At 56.6% G+C, this 22,985-nt stretch overlaps 3 protein-coding genes and 1 pseudogene across 19 annotated transcripts in view; 1 reads left to right on the forward strand and 3 right to left on the reverse strand.

The window, feature by feature from the left end:
- LOC131755575 (GTPase HRas-like) overlaps window positions 1-863 on the reverse strand; it is a 28,387-nt pseudogene extending 27,524 nt beyond the window's left edge.
- Window positions 864-992: 129 nt separating this feature from the next.
- TIMM29 (translocase of inner mitochondrial membrane 29) lies at window positions 993-2,038 on the reverse strand. Its single transcript, XM_059062160.2, has 2 exons — window positions 1,881-2,038; window positions 993-1,804 (listed from the first exon to the last, which is right to left on the reverse strand). The coding sequence occupies exons 1-2, from the start codon at window positions 1,972-1,974 to the stop codon at window positions 1,116-1,118; spliced, it is 783 nt and encodes a 260-aa protein (XP_058918143.1). The 5' UTR covers window positions 1,975-2,038; the 3' UTR covers window positions 993-1,115.
- YIPF2 (Yip1 domain family member 2) lies at window positions 1,260-7,796 on the forward strand. Of its 17 annotated transcripts, none has more exons than XM_067032766.1 (11): window positions 2,085-2,208; window positions 2,364-2,425; window positions 3,196-3,350; window positions 3,439-3,519; window positions 3,604-3,661; window positions 4,497-4,584; window positions 5,869-5,985; window positions 6,071-6,237; window positions 6,316-6,498; window positions 6,600-6,716; window positions 6,811-7,796. In XM_067032766.1, exons 1-10 carry the CDS (start codon window positions 2,115-2,117, stop codon window positions 6,696-6,698), a joined length of 1,104 nt encoding a protein of 367 aa, XP_066888867.1. In that variant the 5' UTR covers window positions 2,085-2,114; the 3' UTR covers window positions 6,699-6,716; window positions 6,811-7,796. The 17 variants fall into 17 exon arrangements, with proteins under 17 accessions (XP_066888876.1, XP_066888870.1, XP_066888867.1 ...); XM_067032765.1 differs by having other exon boundaries at window positions 2,087-2,208; window positions 6,585-6,716; window positions 6,794-7,796; XM_059062148.2 differs by having other exon boundaries at window positions 2,089-2,208; window positions 6,585-6,716.
- The window catches only part of CARM1 (coactivator associated arginine methyltransferase 1), a 42,232-nt gene continuing 26,152 nt past the window's right edge, over window positions 6,906-22,985 (reverse strand). The window contains exons 3-16 of the mRNA XM_059062132.2: window positions 21,946-22,052; window positions 20,893-20,997; window positions 18,731-18,841; window positions 17,491-17,668; window positions 15,251-15,341; window positions 14,988-15,069; window positions 10,407-10,492; window positions 10,103-10,192; window positions 9,520-9,657; window positions 9,340-9,429; window positions 9,131-9,243; window positions 8,900-8,977; window positions 8,597-8,665; window positions 6,906-8,436 (exon numbers count right to left, since the gene is read on the reverse strand). Of these exons, the coding sequence (XP_058918115.1) occupies window positions 8,294-8,436; window positions 8,597-8,665; window positions 8,900-8,977; window positions 9,131-9,243; window positions 9,340-9,429; window positions 9,520-9,657; window positions 10,103-10,192; window positions 10,407-10,492; window positions 14,988-15,069; window positions 15,251-15,341; window positions 17,491-17,668; window positions 18,731-18,841; window positions 20,893-20,997; window positions 21,946-22,052 (1,481 nt within the window). The 3' untranslated portion in view covers window positions 6,906-8,293. The remainder of the gene's footprint in view (window positions 8,437-8,596; window positions 8,666-8,899; window positions 8,978-9,130; window positions 9,244-9,339; window positions 9,430-9,519; window positions 9,658-10,102; window positions 10,193-10,406; window positions 10,493-14,987; window positions 15,070-15,250; window positions 15,342-17,490; window positions 17,669-18,730; window positions 18,842-20,892; window positions 20,998-21,945; window positions 22,053-22,985) is intronic.

Below are 22,985 nucleotides of genomic sequence, written 5' to 3' on the forward strand. Positions count from 1 at the left end.
CCCTTGCAGGGTCAGTGGGCAGTTAACTTCTAAACTCCAGGTTCGCCTGCTGTGTGACGGCCACGCGGTGCCCGAGCTCTTCGCAGGGGTCCATGGGGCTCTGGCGGGTGGTAGATCTGCCTTGCCCCATGGTCACGGGTGGGCCTCCCCTCGGGGGAACCCAGCACACTTGTGGGGTCCCAGAAGACAGGGCCAGGGACTCACAGCCAGAGGGGCTGGCCTGGGTGAGGCAGAGCGGAGCACCTCTGCCCATGTCTCATCTGCGCCCCCGCGTGCCTGGCGCGTACAGTAGGCACCTCGCCCGGCCCGGCTCCTGCAGCCCCTGAGGACATCTAGAGGCCAACTCCTGGACTGGCCTGGAAAGCTGAAGTGATTCAAGCTACTTAAGAATGAAAAGAAAAAGAGAGAACTGGAAAATGTTCCTGTTACAGCCAAGCGTCCTTTTGTTCTGAGAGAGAAGCGAACCCAGGCTCCCAGCTCTGTGCTCCTCTGTTTACTGAGCACTTCCCGGGGCGGCTCTGCGGGGCTGCAGGTGAAGCTGGGGAGCTGTGCTCCCTTCCCAGGGTCAGGCAGGAAGGGTGTGGAGTCAGAGCCGCAATCCTCCCCACTCATCCCCACTGCACACCGCGAGGGCCTGCTAGGTACCAAGTGCTTTCTGGTGGTCTCTGATTTTGCTAACACCCCGAGCAGATTGTGCTCCTGTTTACAGAGAAGGAATCTGAGGTGTGGAGACGGCACTTCACCTATCCCAGTTCAGTCTCAAAGTTCTTAGTAGAGCTTGAGAGTTACCTAACAACTGTGATACCTCCGGCTGTGAAGCCCCGTGAAAAAAGGCTTATTTCGGTCTGATGCTCCCTACTAACTCTGGCAGTGCTAAACATGACGCGGCATGCCGCTCTCCAACTCCTAGACCAAGGAGGCTCTGAATTAGCGTCAGCTTACAATCAACAGGTGAGAGGGAGGCCCCCGATTTTGTGAAAACGCAGGGAGAGAACAGTGCAAATAATTTATTTCTGTCACTCAGCGTTTGAGGCTCACTCGCACCAACCGCACAATCCCGGGCCAACAGTCTGCCGGGGCTCAGAGCCCGATCGGGACCCAGGCTGGTCTGGGTTTCACCTCGCGACTTCCGACGGCACCAGCGGGTCAGCCTGGCTCAGGGCGAGCTGGTCCTTCTTCTCCTTCTGCAAGACCTGCTCCTCCCACAGCGCCTGGTCCACCTGATCGTCGGTGAGCACCACGGGCTTGAACTTCTCGTCGAAGAGCCGCTCGTTGGCCTCCGAGCGCAGCTGGTGGGGCCCGACGACGCGCAAATGTGCCGGCAGGTGCAGAAACTCGTCGTCGTTGATGTCGCAGTCGCGCATCCGGGCCCCCAGCACCCACCAGCGACCCACGAAGCCCACATCCAGAATCCGGTCCGGGAAGTCGACCCAGCGGGGCTGCAAGTAGCGGCAGCGGGCCTGGTAGAGGCTGGCCTGGGCGTCGAAGGGCGCCTCGTACACCAGCGAGCAGAGACCCAGGCTCACGTGGCGCAGGCAGCCGCGACCCCGCAGCCAGAGCAGCCGTTGCACAAACGCCTCCGACTCGCGGTTGCGCGTGGCGGGCGCCAGCAGCAGGAGGGTCCCCGACGCGTCAAGCAGCGCCTCCTCAAAGGCCGCCTCGCTCGGCGCGAGGGCGCAGCAGGCCGCCGCGCCACCCAGCAGCCCCACGTACACGGCCGCCCGCACGGGTCGGGCCCTCGCCGCCGCCGCCGCGTCCCCGCAGGCCTCAGCGTAATCCCGGAGCAGCGCGCGGGCCCAGGCGCCTGAGGGGAGAGAAGCGCGATAAGGGCGGTCCGGCCGCTGAGGCCGCCCACCCCGCCGCCTCCCGCCGCTACTCACCCAACCGTGCCCACACGCCGGGCTTTGCGGCCGCAGTGTCACCAGTCTCTCCGCGGCTTCGGGGCCACAATCTCTTCAGCACGGCCGCCGCCATTGTCTTCCGGCTTTGCGTCCGTACTCCGAAGAGAAACGCCAGGAGGGCGAAGCCGAAGGCCCGGAGAGTCTCTTCTGCGCAAGCGTCAACGCCGCCGGAAGTGGCTTCCCATCGGAAGGTAGAATTCGGACCGACGCCGGATGTTGCTGTCAGATCGGAGTACGGTTGTCTGTGGCTGGCAGGCGGGTTGCGCAGGCGCGGGGAGCACGGGCCCGCCGGTTGAGGTAGCCGCAGGTGAGGGGGCCGTGGGTGCACCTGTGGGGCAGGAGCGGCGAGTTCACGCTCCGATGGGTGCGGTTGGCCGCCAGGCCGGGCTCGGGGCTGAGGCTAGCCTCCAGGAGGGGCCCCGAGAGAGGTCGGGGGCGGGCCTGATTGGCCTCTGTCCTCAGAGCGGGATGCGGTGACGGACCTGAGGCGACCATGGCAGCGGCAGACGAGCTGGCCTTCCACGGTGAGTGCATCCGCGACCGGGCCCGACTCCTGCTCCCTCCGCTGGCCTGAACCTCCCATCTAGGTTCCAACTCAGATCTAAGCCGAACCCCAGTCAGCTGTGAATCCCGACCCAGGCATGAAACCCATCCCTAACTCGAATACCGCTCCCGCCCTAAACTCAGGCGTCAAACCCGAGCTTCTACCTCACTCCAGGATCAGCTCTCAATTGCGGGCCCATGTTAGAAAGGAGGGGACACACCTCCTTCCCACTCACCAGAGCTGAGGAAGACGTGCTCTGAGTTGGGGGTGAACACCCAGGTGTTCACAGTTAGCGTTGGCCCCCAGATGAGCAGTGGGCAAAACCGAATTGTTTTGTTTGTTTTTGATAAATTTATTTATTTATTTATCTTGGTTGCGTTGGGTCTTCGTTGCTGTGCGCGCGCTTTCTCTAGTTGCGGTGAGCGGGGGCTACTCTTCGCTGCGGTGCACGGGCTTCTCACTGCGGTGGCGTCTCTTGTTGCGGAGCACGGGCTCTAGGCACGTGGGCTTCAGTAGTTGTGGCGCGTGGGCTCAGTAGTTGTGGCTCGCGGGCTCTAGAGCGCAGGCTCAGTAGTTGTGGCGCACAGGCTTAGTTGCTCCGCGGCATGTGGGATCTCCCCGTACCAGGGATCGAACCCATGTCCCCTGCATTGGCAGGCGGATTCTTAACCACTGCGCCACCAGGGAAGCCCTGAAACCAAATTGTCTTGACTCCCAAATATGCCTGTGTCCCATATGCCTTCTCGACAGAGTTCGAGGAAGCTACTAATCTGCTGGCCCAGACCCCAAATGAGGCCACCACCAGAGGTGATCAACTGGTCCCCCAGCAGCACGTGGCTGTGGCCATGGACTCAGGTGGCAGCTACGGAGCTGAGGACGAGGTGGAGGAGAATGACAAGACCGCGGTGAGTCCCATAAGTCCCCGTGCCCTGCCTCTTGTCCCTACCACCCACCCCTGCCACCCGCCAAGCACTGAAAGCCTGCACTGTGCAGCTCCTACAGGAGGAGAAGCAGCAGCCTGGTTTCTGGACCTTTAGCTACTATCAGAGCTTCTTTGACGTGGACACCTCACAGGTCAGGCCGGGAAACTGGTGGGATGGGACTTGGAGTCACACTTGGGGCTCAGCCACTAGTCACCGAGCACTTCTTGTGCACTAGGCCCTGGGCAAGTGCTGGCAATATGCACCTGGGAGAACAAGAGCTCCTTCCCAGGCTGGTAGGTGTGACTATATGCACTGCAAGGATGTGGCATGACCGGGACTCTTGGGAACATGGGGGACACAAGTGATACGGTGGGTTAGGGAAGGGCCCACTGGAGGAGGTGAGGAATTTGCTGAAACTTAGAGGAGAAGGTAGACCTAGCCAGTCAGAGTGGAGGGAAGCATAAATATGTTCCAGGCACAGGGAACAGTACATGCGGAGGACCAAAGGTGAGAGAAGGCACACGCTACTGCAGAGGCTACCTGTCACTCAGGCTGGAGAGTGAGGTGGGGGCCTGGCAGAGAGAAGCCAGATCACCAAGGGCCCCATGAGCTATGTTAAGGAGTCTGGGTTTTATCCTAAGGGTGCTGGGGAGTCATGGAAGGGTTTAGAGCGAAGAGGCGTGAGTAGCATGGAACATGGATCGGAGGCCCCAGGCCAGGGTGGGAGATGGTAATAAACCAGGGCTGCGGAGTAGGAAACACGTTGGGAGAGATGGGGGAAGGAGAATGCCCAAGATTAGGACTTGTTGACGACTGTTAACGGGGTGGGGGGAGAGAGCCAAAAGGGGAGTCCGGGGCAGCCGAGCTGGAGGAGGAGGAAGCAAAGAAGAAGATAGCAGGCCCTGAAGCGTCCTTCAGAGTGGTGGGACACTAGGATATTGAGTGGGGGCTCACCGGGGAAGGGGCGGGCTCCAGGCCATAGGAAGATAGGAGCCCTTTCTGGCGGAGTGTAGAGAGGAGGTGGGAGGTCAGCAGGGAAGGAGCCCCTGAGGAGCTTGACCCCTTTCCTCCTGGGTGGTGAAGAGCCCCAGGCGGGCTTCCATCCTAGGCCCCGGCCTTGCCTCCCAGGTCCTGGACCGGATCAAAGGCTCGCTGCTGCCCCGGCCTGGCCAGAACTTTGTACGGCACCATCTGCGGAATCGGCCAGACCTGTATGGTGAGTGAGGTTGTGCATTCATTTCATTCGATTATTCATTGAGCAAGTGTGGACTGGGTGCCAGGCCCCAGTATACAGCTGAGAACAAAGCAGAATCACTCGTGGAGAGCGTGAAACTTACACTCTATTCAGGGAGATAGAGCCAAATGAGGCTGCAGAGGGTGTTGGGGCTAGGAAGAGAAGCACAGGGTTTAGAGGATGGGAATTGCGATTTCACACGGGTTGGTCAGGGAAGACCCCTCTGAGGAGGGTGAGAGAATGAGCCTGGTTGGTGTCAGGGCAGGGTGTGGGGAGACCCCGGGGAAGAATATTACAGAAGTGGGATGTGGTAGAAACAGGCCTGCACTGCAGGGCAGCACTATCATTGGACTGGAGTGAGCTGCCAGGAGGCCACAGAGGTGACAGGACAGATCACACAGGCCTCCTATGCTGTAGTGAGAAGGGATCTTAGTTAAGTGTCCTTAGGTGCTCTGGGCCTGGGGTGGGGGTGGGGTGGGGGGAGGGCAGAAGCTGGGAGACCAGGGAGGAGGCAACTGCTGAGGTCCAGTGAGGGATGATGGGCCTGGCCTGGGGTGGAGAGAGCCGGGTGTTGGATTCTGGCATACGTCAAAGATGAAGCCAACACGTCAGTTGTGGGGTGGAAGGAGAGGAGATGAGGAGATAAGGCCCCAGAGTTTTTGGGTGGACTACCAGAAAGCGGGAATTGCTATTTACTGATGCGGAAAGGCGGGCAGACTTGGCAGGGAGAGGGCACGTGTGGTGGGAGGAGTGGGAACGTTGAATAGGAGCCACAGGCTCAGGGCAGAGGCCCAGACTTGAGACAGTCGGGGGCCGTCGGCACAGAGGTGGCATAAGGCCCTGAGGTTGAACGAGATCACACAAGGGGTGAATGAACACAGAGAAGAGGTTTGAAGACTGGGCCCCAGGCCGGCTCCCCTCTGTTAAAGAGCCCCAGGAGTCAAAAAGGTTGAGGAGTTGCCAGTGAGATGAGACAAAAGCAAAAACGTAAAGTCCTGGGAACCACATGGAGAGTGTTTCCAGAAGGAGGGCGTCAGCTATGTCAAAGGCCATCGAGAGGCCAAGAACGATGAGTGCTGGGCGCCAGCACTGGATTCAGCTGCCAGTTTGTTGCTGGTGTGACGCCGGGTCGATGAGTCGGGTCGATGGGGGTGCGGGGGTGGGGTGGAGGCAGCCCGGAGCTGGGGAAGAGGCTGGGACAAGATGGGACAAGTCACCTGTCCTGGGAGGTCCCACCCTGGGACCCTGACCGTGCCCCACCCGCAGGCCCCTTCTGGATCTGTGCCACACTGGCCTTTGTCTTGGCCATCACCGGCAACCTGACTCTGGTGCTGGCCCAGAGGAGGGACCCCTCCATCCACTACAGCCCCCAGTTCCACAAAGGTAAGCGAAGTGGGCAAGGCCTGGTACATGGCGGGGTGGGGGGGCGGTGCCGTGGCCCCGGGGCGATTACCTGCCTTGCCCGCAGTGACCGTGGCCGGCACCGCCATCTACTGCTACGCGTGGCTCGTGCCGCTGGCACTGTGGGGCTTCCTGCAGTGGCGCAAGGGTGTCCGGGAGCGCATGGGGCCTTACACCTTCCTGGAGACGGTGTGCGTCTATGGCTACTCCCTCTTTGTTTTCATCCCCACTGTGGTGAGTGGGGCTCAGGGACGGGTGGGCCCCGGGCGCCACGGGGACAACCTGGTAGCCAGCTGCCTGTGTCGCCCCCAGGTCCTGTGGCTCATCCCTGTCCCGTGGCTGCAGTGGCTCTCCGGGGCCCTGGCCCTGGGCCTGTCAGCCGCGGGCCTGGTGTTCACCCTGTGGCCCGTCGTCCGCGAGGACACGCGGTTGGCGGCTGTGCTGCTGCTCTCTGTGGTGGTGCTGCTCCACGCCCTCCTGGCCACGGGCTGTAAGGTACCGGGCTGGGGTGGTCACAGGCTGGGCCTGGGGTGGGGGGTTGGCTTGCTGGCTGATGCTGACCCAGGGCACTCTCGGTTCAGTTTTACTTCTTCCAGCCGCTGCCTCTGGAGCCCGCAGCACCTCCCCACCAGGCCACATCTCAGCCCCCAACTGTACTACTGTCGTCGCCCCCGCCAAGGTCCGCAGCAGCCTAGGAAGGCTGGAGCCCACAGGTGAGGAAGTTTCCGGCTGTGGCTGAGGGGGTCTCCGGCCGCCATCCCAAGATTAGAAGTCACGGGGCCACTCCTAGGAGTTTCTCTCTTTCAGGCCCAGCGTAAGGGGGTGCCTCTGCCTGCCCTGCCCCCAAGACGGTGACTGAAGGCTCCCCTGAGACCTCGAGATGATTTTGCTACTTTCCAGACTTTTCTTACAAAGCAAACACTTTTATTTTCTATGCAAAGGTGATTCAGAGAATTTATATAAAGGCGGGAGGGGGGCAGAGCAGGGAGCTTCGAGGGCAGCCGTTGCCCCACAGGCTGCCTGCCAGGATGGGTGGGCAGCACAGGGGGCCGCCCCAGCCTCAGCTGTGCCTGCTCTTCCTGGGGGGCCCAGTTAGGGGGCCTTGGGCCTAGCCTGAGCTCCACCACATCCGAGTTTGGGGGTGTTAGAAACGGGGAGCAGAAGTAGAAGAAAACTGCCTGTGCTGAAACGTACATTTCCTTGTTTATTAGGTTTTTTTTTTTTTCTTTTCTTTTTTTCTTTTTTTTGGAGGTCCCTGCAAGGCCCCTTCCCAGGCTGGGGAGGGACCAAAATGCCATCATAGTAGTAGGGACTGGAGCATCTACAAATACTGAAGGGGATACACAGGCCTAACGTTAGCTACAAGGAAAAAGGATGCCTTCCACGACAGACCCTTGAGGTTTCTGTGTCTGCTCAAGCGGCTGACAGTGACCCTTTCCCCCAGGGCCCACGGGGCCACCTGTTCTAGTTGTTGGTGTGGGTGTGGGTGTGGGACCTGCAGGGGCTCAGGGACAGGACAGCAGCAAGTGGCAGGGGCTGAGGACGGAGGGCCTTCCCGACAGCCGGGTGGGTTGTACATTCAAGTGTGAGGTGAACCCTTTGGTGGGAGGGGGCCGAGGGGCTCCAGAGGCCCGGCCCCGCCCCATCCTGAAGACTCAGCAGGGCTGCCCCTCACCACTGAGCCTCTGAGTCGGGGAGAAGGGCTGCTGGCTCGGCCCGGCCGGCCTGATGTCTCCGAGGGTCTGTGGATTGACACTGGTTCTTTTCGTAAAAAAATAAAATTAAAAAAAGCAGCATGTCACGCCCATTGTGACCAAGGCCTGGTAGTTGAAGGGGAGGCCGCGCCTGGCCAGGACTGCCCACTGGAGACAGGCAGGGGGCAGGCCTGAGGGGCCGGGGGATTGCGGGGGGTGGGGGTGGGGGGGCGGCAGCTGCTCCCCTCCGTCCCTGCCAGGCCTGCGGCTGTCAGGCCCGGACACACCTGTTATAGAAGATTTCAAACCCAGGTCAGGGTGGAGAGGGCAGGAACGGGTAACAGGGCTCCCACGACACGATCATGTGTAAAATATGGCAGCGACACGCGCTCAGGGCCAAGATGTGGGCGGGCAGCGGGCTGGGGGCGGCGGCAACATCGTGTAAAAAAGTGTTCAAGTTCCCGTAGCAAAGAGGGCTGTGAGCGGGTGTTTGGGCTTCTCCGGTACGAGGGTGAGAGCCACCCGGGTGCGGGGGGGGTGGGCAGGGTCTTCATTTGGTTTCCTGGTGCTGTCAGTCCGTTCCACGCCGGAGGGGCCTAGCTCCCGTAGTGCATGGTGTTGGTTGGGATGGACATGGGCGAGGCCATCGAGATGGCGGGGCCGCCCATGGTGAACTGGCTGTTGACCGCGTAGTGGGCACTGGAGCCGCCGCCGCTGCTGCCCTGGGCGCCGGAGGACCCTGTGGGGCGGGGTGTGGGCACTGAGGGGCCAGCTCTGCCCCCTCGCCCGCCCAGACCCACAGCAGAGTCAGAGAGAGAGAGCGCAGGCGAGAGGGCGGCGGGCGCCCGGCGGTGGGCACCCTCACACCCGCGGGACCCTGCTCCCCCGCCCACCGTTACCTTGGACAATCCCCGTGCTCATTATGGAGCCCATCCGGGAGTGGGTGTGATTGACAATCCCCGTGTTGGCTGCGCAGCAAGAGGAAGGAAGGAAGGGAGATGGCGTCACCGCCCCCAGCCCGCCCGGCCCACGTGCCCAGCGTAGCGGGTGCTCACACTCGGGTGTGGGGAGGGTGGGCGCGGTGCCGGCAGAGCGAGGCAGAGAGGAACGGCGCAGGGGACCTCAGCCCCCAGGAAGAAGAAAAGGGGGTGAGGCCGAAGGCCTGAGCTCGCCCCCAGCACACCCACCCGCCGTGCGCTCACCTAAAGGAATCAGGTTGTTGTGGCCCACGCTGGAGCCGCCGGCGATAACACTGCTCAGGTCGTAGGCGGTCGGCATCCCTGTGCCGGGGAGGGAGATGTCAGGGGCGGGGGACAGTGTCCTGGGCAGGGATTCGAGGGGCCAGAACTGCCAGCGTTTACTCAGGAAGCACCGGCAGGCGTGTCCAGGAAGTGACGCTGGCACCTGCCCCACCCACACGCGGGCCTGCTCACCAGCCACGGCCATCCCGCTGCTGAGGTTGTAGGTGCTGCCCGTGTTCCACATGTTCTCCGAGGGGGACGTGTAGTGGGAGCCAGGCGGCGGGGAGGGCGTCGTGCCTGTGTATCTGCGGCAGAGACGGACCGGTCGACAGGGCTGGGGGGCTGCAGGCGAGGAGGGGCACGCCCCCTCCCACCGCGTGCAGGCCAAGGGCCCATCCTACCTGAAGAAGGGGTTTTTCAGATCCAGGAGGTTACTGGATTTGGAGCCTGTCTGGTCTACCTGGGCCACAATACTGATGTCGTAGCTCTGTCTGCAGAGAAGGCAGGAGGGGCCGGCCATGAGCCGGCTGCGTGGATGGACTGGACCCCTGCCTCCCGCAGCCCCGGCCAGCAGCTCGCACCTTTTGTTGGCAATAAGCAGACATGTCCCTGAGAGCGTGTCCCCGGCCTTGGCAAACAGTGGTGACTGGAACAGGCACCGGACCTGGTACCAGTGGGTCAGGGGCTCCGTCGGGGCCGTGGATAGCCACACGGTCATTCTGCCAAGCAGGAAGAGGCACGCGTTTGCCCGGGCTGCGGCCCCCACCTTGTGCACCCTGAGCTCTCCCCAGGCATCTGTGCCCCGCCACTCAGGGGTCCCCTGGGGCCCTGGAGCCGAGACAGGCTGGCTGTCCAGGAAGTTAACACATAGCCCCACAGCTATGGGGCACCCGCTCACCCTGACATACATGCTAAGAGATACAGTCAGGTCCCGTGAAGAACAGTCACTCAGAACAGGGTAGACACCCACCCCACCACAACAGCCTACTGCTTGAAGGCCAGCGCCCACTGCCTTTGGAAGAAACAGTGGAACCCAGAGGAGTCGGGTCCTGCCCTCGCAGCCCCCAGTTCATCATCTGGGCCAGCCAGGCCTGGGCTTCCCAACTACAGGCAAGTCCCTGGGGCCAGGGGCAGGGGCCACCTGCTCTGCCCTGTTACACTCACATGGAGCCAATGAAAGCGACGTCAAACCAGAAGGCCAGACCGTGAACCAGCCCAGAATGCAGCATGTGGAATTTGAATGGGATTTCTATCCTGAAAGGCAAAGGGCAGTGATTGCTGGGGAAGCTGAACAGGGGCTGCCAGGAGAGAAGAGGGGTAGCCGGGTGTTGAGTCTCGAGGGCCCTGCCCGTCTGCCCTGGGGAGGAGAATTCTGCCTGAGGGAGCCGCCTGTGGCCTTGACCTCCGGCTGTGGCCTTGACCTCCGGCAGGAGCCAGGCCCAGGAGGATGGGGCATGGGTGCCGGTACCTGTGCAAATCTCCTTCTTTGGCTTCTAAGAAGTTCACCGTGTACTTGACAGACTTGGCCATCAGGATCCGGATGTCAAATGTGTCCTGGGAGAGATCAGAGGTGTGACCTGACTTCAGGCATGGGGTGAAGTCCTGAGTCTGGCCACAGCCTCTAGGGCATTCAGTTAAAACCAGTTTGCCCTTCTCAGACATGCTGGGGGGAGGGGGAATTGGTACAACACAATGGAGGGCAATTAGGTGACAGCTCGCAAAATGACAACCATTCATCTGCATTAAAGACTTGGCAGTTCCACTTCCGGGATTTTAACCTACAGATCTATGTACACATGTACAAACTTACACACAGAGTTACAGATTGCCTGTAGTAGTGACACGCTGGAAACCATCTAATGAAATGAGTAATGGCCCAACAATAAAAGATTATGTACATGAAAAAGAATGAAGAGGCTGTTTATGATGGGGAAAGATCTCCAAGATTAACTGTTAAACAAGTTCACACACAAAAAAAAAAGTTAGAGAACTGTGCACTGACGTCCACTCCCAGCCGTGACGGAGATTTCTTATCAGACTAACACTCCTGCCAAGAACTATACGAACTGAATAAAAAACAAAGGAAAAAAACCCCAGTTGTCTGAAATCACTGGAGAGCGACCACAGCAGCCACAGCTTTGGGGCCAAGATCCCAGAGAGAGGAGAGATGCTTTTCGGCCTGTGCCTTTCCCCTTGGGATGGGGCCTTTCAGCAGCCTCCCTGGGGGTGGAAAGCAATATGGGGGCTCGGGATTACCAAGGCAGCTAGCACTCAAGGGGCCAAGATGCTAAAGAAAACGGAAATGTGGAAATTTGAGGTGGACATTCTGCATGTGATTTCACTTCGTGGCATTTGCCAACTCCTGAGCTACACGTGGGATGGGGGTAGGGAAATCAAGCAGAAAGCTGCTTCTATGAGGTTAAAAAGCTAGTGAAAGGTTCAGCACCATGTTGGTGCTTGGAGGCTGGAGCAAGGGGCCCTGTGAACCACCAGGCTCACCAAGACCATGAAGACTATGCCCTAAAGCAGCAGTTCTCAAGATGTGGTCCCTTCCAGAGCATCCTCAAGGTCAAAACTATTTTCACGATATAACACTGTTTTCTGCCCGTTCCATTCATTCACTCACCTGTGATACCACAACAGACTGAATGCAGAAGCAGAATCCAACTGTCTTCTGCTAAGCCAGCCATTAAAGAGATTTGCAAATTTAAAATGTCGCTAATTCTTGCTGGAAAGTTTTGCAAAATAGTTTTCTTTTTAAAAATGCTATTTATGTTAACACGTAATGGGTTTTTATTGTTATCCTTAAATTAACTAATGTGTATTTTTAAATTTCTTGGGTTTAGTTTTTAATGTCAATAGATATTGACGGTACATCAATCAATACAATGCACACAAAACTTCTTTGAGATCCTACATTTTTGAGAATGTAAAAGGGTCCTGAGACGAAAAATGTTTGAGAACTGCTGCCTTACAGGGAAGCCGGGCGATATGCCAGTTAAGCAGAGTCTGAAAAGCAACCTCCAAATGTCTTAAATGCCTCATAGGACCAAGGTAATCTGTCATTATGGCTTCTTGCCTGAACAAAAAACAAATCCTTGGAAAGAAAAACATCATCCAGAGCCTCTATAATTTTTCATTCTGGCATTCAATGACCAGGCATACCAAGAGACAGAACCAAAGTACCAAAAACCAAGAGAAGAAAAAACAGAAATACACTTACCACTTATCCAGATACTAAAAGTGATCAGAGACTTAGAATTAACATGTTTAAGGAAAAAAGGTGAACAAATTTCACAGAGAACTGAAATAATAAAAAAATAAGCAAAATGATACTCCAGAACTGAAATTTTAGAAAACCAAGGGGGGAGGAGGAGTTGGCTAGGCAGTCAAAAGGAACTACAAACTTCTAGTTATAAGATAAATAAGTACTAGGGATGGAATGTACACCATGATAAATATAATTAACTCTGCTGTACGTTATACATGCAAGTTGTTAGGAGAGTAAATCCTAAAAGTTCTCGTCACAAAAAAATGTTTTCCCAAAAACAAAAAAGAAATTCAGATTAGACATAGTGATGAGAGGATTGGAACTGGGAGATGGATAAGGAGAAAACATGAAAATTATGCAATTGGGATAGAAAAGTGTACGTATAGAAAAGAGTCTAAGAATCATCTGAGAAATGGTGAAAAGGTCTAATGTATACATTTATTTATTTATTTATTATTTTTGGCTCTGTTGGGTCTTCATTTCTGTGCAAAGGCTCTCTCTAGTTGTGGCAAGTGGGGGCCATTCTTCATCACGGTGCGCAGGCCTCTCACTGTCGCCGCCTCTCGTTGCAGAGCACAGGCTCCAGACGTGCAAGTTCAGTAGTTGTGGTTCATGGGCCCAGTTGCTCTGCGGCATGTGGGAATCTTCCCGGACCAGGGCTCGAACCCATGTCCCCTGCATTAGCAGGCAGACTCTCAACCACTGCGCCACCAGGGAAGCCTGGTCTAGTGTATACATAATCAGAGTTCCAAAAGAAGAAAGAGAATGGGGCAGAGGTAGTGTTTAAAGAGATGCTGGGCTTCCCTGGTGGCGCAATGGTTAAGAGTCCTCCTGCCAACACAGGGGACATGGGTTCGAGCCCTGGTCTGGGAAGATCCCACATGCTGCGGAGCAACTAAGCCCATGTGCCACAACTACTGAGCCCGCGAGCCACAACTACTGAAACCCTGCACACCTAGAGCCCGTGCTCTGCAACGAGAGAAGCCAGCACACCGCAATGAAGAGTAGCTCCCGCTCGCTGCAACTACAGAAAGCCTGCACGCAGCAACAAAGACCCAATGCAGCCAAAAATAAATAAATAAATTTAATTAATTTAAAGAGAGAGAGAGAGAGAGAGAGAGAGAGAGAGAGAGAGAGAGAGAGATGCTGCCCTAGAGTCTCCCAAAACTAGTGAAAGACAATCAAGAGGGGGAAAAATAATATACACCTTATTAAAACAAAAGAAAGCAAGAAAAGAGTTAAAAAGAAACAATAGTCAGGATAAATAGAAAAATAGTAAAATGATAGATTTATAGCCATAAAGACCTGTAATCACATTAAATATAAATGGTCTAAATATTCTAATTAAAAGACAAAAATCTGTCAATCTGGTTAAAAAACAAAACCCAAATATATGATATTTACATGAGGTAAACCTTAAGTAATAAGGCTATAAAAAGGCTGAAAGAAGAAGGATGAAAAGTATGTATCCTATAAAGATTAACCAAAGAAAGCCTGAGTAGCTAAACTATTGTCAGAAAAAAATAGACTGTAAGGACTTCCGTGGTGGCGCAGTGGTTAAGAATCTGCCTGCCAGCGCAGGGGACACAGGTTTGAGCCCTGGGCCAGGAAGATCCCACATGCTGTGGAGCAAGTAAGCCCGTGCGCTCTAGAGCCCGTGCTCTGCAACAAGAGAAGCCACTGCAATGAGAAGCCCGCGCACTGCAACGAAGAGTAGCCCCCGCTCGCTGCAACTAGAGAAAGCCCGCGCGCAGCAACAAAGACCCAACAAAGCCACAGATAAATAAATTAATAAATAAGCTAAAAAAAAAAAAAGACTGTAAGGCAAGTACTACTAGAGATAAGAAAAGTCACTTGTTATAGTGACAAAAGGATCAATCTAACAGAGGAAGATATAAAAATAATCCTAAACCTGTATGCACCTAATAACAGTAATGTCAAAAAAAATAAGGCAAAAACTATCAGAACTAAATGGAAAAATAAATCTACAATCAGTAACAGATAGCAAAAGCAGACCAAAAAAAAAAAACAGTAGAGATAGAGAAGACTTGACCAACATGATTAACAAATGTGACCAAACTGATATTAATATAACAACGTACACAACAAGTGATTGGTATACATTTTTCTCAGGTACAGAGGGAACATAAACCAAGAGAGACCACATACTGGGCATAAAGCAGCTCTCAACAAATTTCAAAGGACCAAAATCATACAGTGTATATCCTCTGAACACAGACAAACTAAGACAGAACAATATATTGATTATGCTATACTCTGAAAGGAAAAAAGGTTAAATATATGTATATTTGTATATGCACATTTAGATATAAGACTTCTAGAAAAATACACAACAAGAACTGTTTGCCTATAGGAAAAAGAACTGTGTGGCTGGAGATGGAAGTAGGGAGGCTTTCGACTTTTATACTTCTTTGATTTTTGAACCATGGGTCTATATATCAGTTCAAAAATTTCAATAATTAAAATCAATCAAATAAAATCAGTTCACCAAGGATCAATTCATCTAATGACAGTAAACATGTTACTGCATGCTTACTATGTGCTAAGCACTCTAAATGCATTGCTACTTAATTCCCAACATCCCTGTGTGAGAGCTCCGTGCAGGGGCAGAAGCTCAGAGAGCAACGGTGGCCTGCCTAGTGCTGCACAGCTTGCATAAGGCCTTACAGGAAAGCCCATGCCCCTCTCCTGTCACCCCAGAGGAGGGCCATGCCCAGTGCTACTGTGGTAGTGAGTGCCCTGGGTGCCCCCACTCACCACCACAGGCTGCCGGAAATACTCGTCCACCGCAGCACCTCGGAGAGCAGACAGGTCCACTCCATGGAAGGATGGCTGGTACCTGCAGAAAGCCCCCACCCCCCATGGCAAGGTCACCAGCAGCAGGACACAGTTGGGGCAGCCTGCCTTCTCTCCCAGCTGGCCCTCATCCAGCCCAAGTCTTTTAGGTCCTACTGAGGATAAGAAATAAGAGAAAGGTGGGGCCATCCCTGAGAAGGCAGGACACCCAGGGGCACACTCACCAGAAGTTGGCCTTGGTGAACTGCTCCATGTAGAGCTGTTCATCCGTGAAGGGTGCGAGGTGGACATCACCAATGGTGGGGAACATGTTTCCTGGGAGTGGGGGCAGGGAGGGGTGCTGGTGTCAGGGTGGGACATCCAGCAGGACCTGGCAGAGCCTCCAAAGGGCCCCAGGACCCCAGCTCTGGGCCTTCCCAACCTCTCACTCATCATTCACTCATTCATGCACTCATGCAATGAAGAGATACTAGCACCTACTCTGCCAGCGGCCACTGAATACTTGACATACACCTCCTCACTAAACCTGTACAGCTAGCCAGGGAGGCAGGAGGGCCTGGCCTCAAGTCCCATTACAAGGGCTGGGAGACAGGAAAGTACCTGCCAGAGCCTCAGGGGTAAGTAAGCAGTGCCTGGGGTGCGGCCAGGCCTCCAGGAGCCCTGCTCCGTCAGCCAGACAGTGTCTCTTGGAAAGGCGTGCAGCAGGGAAAGCAAAGGAAAGTGCTGTGGACAGAGCAAGGGTGAGCCCCAGGCTATGGCATCATGGGCCCCAGCTGAATCCCCACCACAGGACTGCCCAGGCTCTGGCAGGCAGGGTGGACCACTTGCATGGCCTGAAATGGGAGGGGGACTCAAGGAACAGAGAGATGAGTCAGAGCCAGTGGCAAGGAGAGCCAGGGCTCAGGAGGCCCGGCCTACTTAGAGAGTCTAGGGCTCCAAGTCACCTGGCCTCCAGATGTGGGCCTCCTTCCCTCCTCTTATTCCAGGGAAGAGTCCCTGAGGTGCTGGGAATCTGCCTTCTCAAGCCTTCCTTCAGCTTTAGCCACTGGGGTGGGGAAGGGAGGGGCTCACTGGCCCAGAGGCCACAAGCCAGGCCCCCTGCCCAGGAGGAGCCCATCAGGCCCCCAGAGCATCACGGAAAAGTGCCCCCAGCCCTGAAGGCACCTAAAACTGTGCAGCTGCGGGGAGGGTTCCCTTAATCCCCCGAAAGAGCCTCCTGAGATGGAATGAAGCCACACTCATGCAGGCTGAAGGGAAAGAGGTTAGCCCCAGACCTCATCCTGGACAGGCCGCTTGACCAGTGGGGTGAGTGTTCAGCTGCCAACCGGAGCCTGACTCCTGTCTGTCCTTCCTTCCCATAAGGAGGAGCCCACACCCTGCTGGGGCTGCTGCTCACCACCACACCCGACTCCCACCCCCCCCAATTCCCCCCCACCCCACCCCCCCGGCTAGCTTGGCCCATCAACAGGGCAGAGCATGAGAGCAGGTCTAGGACAAGCCTTGGGGCAGCCTGGCTTCCCACACACCTGGATCGCAGGACAGAGCTGCGGGGAATGGCAGCCACCTCCTATTTCCCACCTCCCGGAGTGGAGCCTGAGGCAGGTCCTTCCCCACAGACCAACTCCTCCCCTGCCCTCCACGGGGCCGCAAGTGCACGGACCTCCCGTGCTCTGCCCTGGCGGGGGTCGTCTTGTACCACACGCACACACACACACACACACACACCCCGCCCCTTTCCTGTACAGAGATACTCAGAACGTGCCCAGAACTGAGCAGAGAAACGGACACGTCGGCAGATGTTCAGGGCCACGCACAGACCAGACCACCAGTGACACAGATGAGCAGGTGTCAACAGTGACCCAAGGACCCCAGAGCAAGGACAGGCAGGTAGTGACACAGACAGGAGACCACAGCCATCAGCTGCCCCCCAATGCACAAGAACCCCCATCCCACTCACACACACACACACACACACACACACACACACACACACACACACACACACACACCATGGTGATGAGCACAGGAGTCTGTCAGGCAGAGGGCAAGGTCTACAATGCCAGGAATGAAGACGACAGGGCAGTTCCTCGGGGAAGGTGCCGGCCACAGAACATGTCCTGCTCCGACCACAGCCCAGCCAGACACTGTCCCCCATGGGCCATGAGATGCCAGAGGCAGCCCAGTGGCTCTCCGTCTGTACCCTGACCGAGCAGGCCGGGCAAGTGGACACGTGGCCTCGTTTGGGGCCCAGCCAGCTGAGGTCAGGTCCAGTAGGGAGCGGGGGTGAAGGCTCAGATGCCCTGTGTACCCCAGGCCGCCAGCTCAGGCCAGTGGGGAGCTGAACCACACCCGTGCTAAGCGGCAGCCGGGGCCTCTCTGAAGGGGCCCCCGGGGGCGCAGCCCCGGCCTCGGCCCCCGGGGAACACCCGCCCGGGCAGTGGCCCGCGCCGGCAGGGACACTCACCCCCAGGCCTCAGGTACTTCTTGGCGTGGAGGTAGCTCTCGAGCATGCGCTCATTGAAGAGCATGTAGCCCATTGGCTCCGAGATGATGATGTCCACCTGCTCGGGGAGTGAGACCTCCTCCACCTTCCCGGGGATGACCACGATGCGGTCCGTGAGGTTGTTACTTTTCACCAAGACCTGAAGGCGGGCGAGCCACAGGGGTCACAGGGGTCCTCGCGGGGGAGGGCCTCCGTCCACACTCGGCCACCAGATTCCCCTCTGCCTCCCTGTCGGGTCGCCCCTCCTGCAGCTCCGCAGCCTCCTGATGTCACCTTGGGGACGAGGACAAGTAGGCCTTGCTACAGCCGCCAAAGCTAAACCTGCACACACCTTCCGACCTAGTGATTCCAGTGCTAGGCGTCTGCCCTACAGACGTAACCTCATATGGAGAGGGGACACGCGTACGGAGGATTCGGGGCAGCATTTGTGCTACAGACTGAGAAGCAGCCTCAGCGTCAATTGCAGCCTGGGTCTCAACACACAATGGTCCGTCCAGGCAAAGGGATGCTCTGCAGCCACTAGAAAGAGTGAGGAAGCTCTTTACGTGATGACACAGACATATCCCAGATGTATCGTAAAGAGAGCAGAACCAGGTGCAAGACGGTGGCGTGTACACTCGTGTGGGAGTTGGCAGGGGGAGAAGCCCATGGGGGCTCATGGAGCTTCCACATACGTCTCTCTCCCTCCAGTGGGGGGATCTAGGTGGCTGGGAGCCAGAGGTGGGGGAGGGAAGCATCCTCACTGTTCACCTTTGTAGCTTTTAAACTTTGTGGATGAGGGCTTCAGTGCCAAAAAAGCATCAACTGACAAAATGAAATCCTGCTGTCATCCACCTCTCAAGTGGGGCTCAGAGAGGTGGGCGGCTTGCCCCGGGCCGAGATGCCCCCCCTGGTCTGTGTGACTGCACAGTCCAGCCTCTGAAGCACCAGGCCATCAAGCCCCTGAAGACCCCAAATCACCCCTGAACCCGGTGGGCCACCACCCGTCATGGAAGGGAGACTACCTCAGGCCCAGCAAGCCCCTCCCCCTGAAACCACTCAGTTTGGGGGACAAGAGACCAAAGTAGAGAATGACATTCCCAGGCTCCCCTGGACCCAGGGGTCAGGTCTCCTGGGGGCTCCCAGCAGGGCTGGCTTCCCCAGGCTGGAGCAGGCACAGAGCTGGGGCACGGAGACAGGCTGGGCCCCGAGGGCCACTGACCTCGGCGTGCTGGGCCATGGTGCTGGCTTCCACCGCATAGATCTTCCTTGCTCCAGCCTGGGCGGCGAAAAACGACAGGATCCCAGAGCCGCAGCCGACGTCAAGAACAATCTGAGGGAGGAGGGGGCAGTGAGAACAAATTAGTGGTAAAGTGACGTGATCGTAAAGATGTGTGTGTCACGGGGCGCTCCCTCCCTGCAGACCCACCCACGGAGCACGCTCTCTGCCCTGCGGCCTGCTTCCCCTCTACACGGCCAGCTGCCCACGAGGGTGCTTTCTGAGAGCCACAGGAGCCTGCAGTTTGGATCCGAAGGTGGTAGAGCGGGACTTCTGAGGACAGCTAGGATGTTAAGACCAGTACACACTCTCAGACCCGATTCAAGAAGGAACGGTGTGCGCCGTCTATGCGGCACGTGGGAATGGGCGCTCACTAGGTAAGGACACCTCTGAGCCCCGCAGCAGAACCACTGAGACGCGGGGCTGACTGGCCAGGGCCACGCGGCCAGCAGGAGGAGGGCAGCCTCCCACCCCAGGCCCCACAGGGCAACCCCGCAACCTGGGAAGAGCCCCGGGGAAAGCTCCCACTCGGGTGCCCTCTCCAGGGCTGCTGGGCCCCCAGAGCACAGGCTCTGGGAGGAGTCCCGGCTAGAGTGTGTGGTAGATTGTCCCACACTCGGGGTTCGTCTGACTGCTTCCGTGCACAGGCGGAATCAGGATAAACGTTTCTGGCGTGCACACACTAAAGGAGACCTGCTCTGGGCGCGGTGGTGGGGCACGGGGCAGACTGCCCAGCAGTGCTGGGCGCCGGTGCTGTCGGGTGGGAGGGCCTCAGGTGCCTCTCAGAGCTCCAGATGAACTAGGAAATGGATCTGCGTCCTGGGAGAGCTGGAAGAGGCTTTGCTGAAGGGACATGGGCTTCCCGGGCCCCAGGCACTGCCCCAACGCTGCCCACGCCAGCCGCCAGGGCACAGGGATGCACGCTGTGTCTAGGATGACTCCTCCCCAGCCTGTAGGGCTCAGGCCCTGGGACCGGGAGGCTCAGCCACCTGAGGGGATTCTCAGCAATGCTGGGGGAGGGCATCAGCAAGGCGCCGGATGAAACAGATCCAGTCCCCTAGACATGTCGAGAAAACCACAAGCCTTCGTGTGGTTAAAAAGGAAGAACAAACTCTAGGCCATGGGAAGAGAACAGAAGAAAATTTCACCTCCGAATATATATATACTCTGGTCTCTTTTAAATGACGAGTATATAGTTGATCCTTGAACAACGTGGGAGTCAGGGACGACGCCAACCCCACCACCCAGTAGAAAATCCGAGTGCAGCCACACACTTGGCCAGCCACAGCTACGAGTCTGCAGCCGGAGATTCAACCAACTGTGGATCGTGGAGCACAGTTGTTCATATCTATCAAAAACAGTCAGCATATAAGTGGACCAGTGCAGTTCAAACCCATGCTGTTCAAGGGTCAATTGCTCACTACTTGGTAACAGTGAAAAGATTTTAAAAGGAACTAGGGAAGTGACTAGATTACACTACATCCATGTAACTTAACAGTACATGCCAAGACACAACATTAAGTGGGGGAAGAGTATTTTGCAGGAAGTGAATGTAGAATAAATCCTATTTTGTATTTTTTTTTTTTTTTTTTTTTTGCGATACGCGGGCCTCTCACAGTTGCGGCCTCTCCCGTTGTGGAGCACAGGCTCCGGACGCGCAGGCTCAGCGGCCACGGCTCACGGGCCCAGCCGCTCCGCGGCACGTGGGATCTTCCCGGACCGGGGCACGAACCCGTGTCCCCTGCATCGGCAGGCGGACTCTCAACCACTGCGCCACCAGGGAAGCCCTGTATATCTGTATTTTTAAAAGATTATAACCCTAAAATATATTTGCTGGTATACGCATGGGGAAAATTTTGGAAGAAGAGGGCTTTACTGTTGGCAGTGGTCATTCTGGAGGGAAATGACAGAGGCCTTTCATGCCCATCTGATACACACTGGGCTTCTACAAAAAGTAGATTTTGCTTTTGCAATCTGAAAAAATTAAAGATAAAATCAATGAACAAAGGGGGGAAAAAATAGAGGCTACTGAGACAGTGGGGCGGGCACGGAGCCTGAGGGAGAGGGAGGAAGGCAGCAGGGTGGATGCAGCCGGCCCCACTCACCTTGTCCTTGAAGTCCGTGTGGTTCTGCAGGATCGCGCGCTGGTAGGTGCCTGTCCGCACGTAGTCCTGCATCATGTTCTGCTGCTGGGACAGGTAGCCATAAAACTGGAACAGAGACATGCCAATGGCACAGGGCACGCAGCAGACAGACGGCCGAGGCCCTGGCCGACCCTGTGACAGAGGAGGGTCCACTTCGGGCAGAGGTCTCCCTGGGGAGGCTGTACCCGCTCTGCTGGCCTGGACTCTCCGGCTACCTGCTCCAGTAGAGGGAGCTGGAAGCTAGAGGCAGCCCCCAGGGAGGAAACCACCACTGTCACCGTGGCCAAAGGACACAGTTGGTTGATACCTGGTCCTGGAAGCCACCCAGGAGAACTCAGGATATGCCACACGCGGGGTTCTGGGATCAAGGGCCACCTGCCCCATCTTAGGGGCCCCAAAGAAGTGGAGGAGTGGATCAAACAGAACCCTAGAACTCAGAGCGCCAGGCAGGTGAGGTGCTGTGGGGTCTCTTTGTAAGACAACAGGCGATCGGGAGGCAGCGTGGCACCTGGGCAGGGGCACAGGCTTTGGCATCAGGCAGACCTGGCTTCCCATCTTGGCTCTGTTGCATAATAGCTGTGTGACTTGGAGCAAGTCACTTAACCTCTCTGAGCCTCAGTTTTCTCATCTGTAAAATGGGGACAACAATAGTACTTACCTCCTAGAGTTGTTGGGAGGGTTCAAGTGCTTCTGTACATGTCAAAGCGCTGGGGCCAGTGGTTGGCATGCCCTACATGTTCAGGACACTGTAACTATGCTATCATTACTCAAAATGCCTGTGGACCTGAGCTTCACCTGCACTCAAATCTTTCCAGCAACCCTCGTAGGCAGGCACTGGCATCTCTGTTTCACAGATGAGGAAACTGAGGCCCAGCAAGCGGAGGAAACCTGCCCAAGGTTACTCAGCGTGTAAGGGGCAGAGCCAGGACATGAACCCAGGTGGGCCTGCCCTGTGCCGCGCGGCCTCTGGGGGCCACCAGGGGCAGCAGCCTGGCCCAGGCAGTATGTACCCACCTGGAAATACTGCACAGCAGAGGACTCCTCCGTGCGCTCACTGAACACCGACCGCTCCAGGGTGTGGCCCCGGCAGGTTTTCAGGATGTTATAGAAGGAACAGAAATCTGGAAGGGGGAAGCCAGGTCATGTGTGGCCGGCTCAGGGGTGGCGGGCTCTGTCTAGGCGTGCACCCCGACTTTTCTACCTTGAGCACGAGTGATCTGAAATCCCCACCCACCCACACACATACACACAAATGTTGAAGTTTAAGGAAAAGAAGAAGGGCAGCCAAGCCTGCCTCTTGGTGACTGGCACGGGAGAAGGCAGGTGTCAGGGCAAGCGAGCTCCACACGGCTGGCGCTGCTTCACCAAAGGGCAGCTTGGCTAAAGCCTTCAAAGGATGACCTGGGCATCAAGTCTCTGGGACTCACCCCAGCCAATGCCCATGGGTCCACCCACAGCTCACGGCAGTGTCTGCGGGTGGCAAGTGGACACAGGGACACCACCCCAGTGTCTGGTCAGAGGGGACTGGATGGACCCCAGTGGACACAGAAGGACATGACAGAACCAGTCACCAGGGGTCTTCAGGACCAGATGTTACGTGGCAAATGAACTATGTTTATTAACACAGACCACTAAATTACATCAAGAAAAAGAAGCAAAACGGAATCATGAAGACAGATAGGATGGTGGGGGCCAGGGGCTGGAGGGGGGTGGGAGTGGGAGGGGGAGGGGGAGTTAGTGTTTAATGGGAACAGAATTTCAGTTTAGGAAGATGAAAATGGATGATGGAGATGCATGGTGGAGATGGTTGCACAACAACGTGAACGTGCTTTAATACCTCTGGAACCTGGACACTTGAAAATGGCTGATGGTAAATTTTACGTTAGGAGTATTTTAACACAATTAACTAAGACAGGACTTCCCTGGTGGTGCAGTAGTTAAGAATCGGCCTGCCAACGCAGGGGACACAGGTTCAATCCCTGATCCGGGAAGATCCCAGGTGCCACAGAGCAACTAAGCCCATGCGCCACAACTACTGAGCCTGCACGCCACAA

The sequence above is a fragment of the Kogia breviceps genome, chromosome 4, assembly GCF_026419965.1.
Source record: "Kogia breviceps isolate mKogBre1 chromosome 4, mKogBre1 haplotype 1, whole genome shotgun sequence".
In the NCBI taxonomy this organism is placed as follows: Eukaryota; Metazoa; Chordata; class Mammalia; order Artiodactyla; family Physeteridae; genus Kogia; species Kogia breviceps.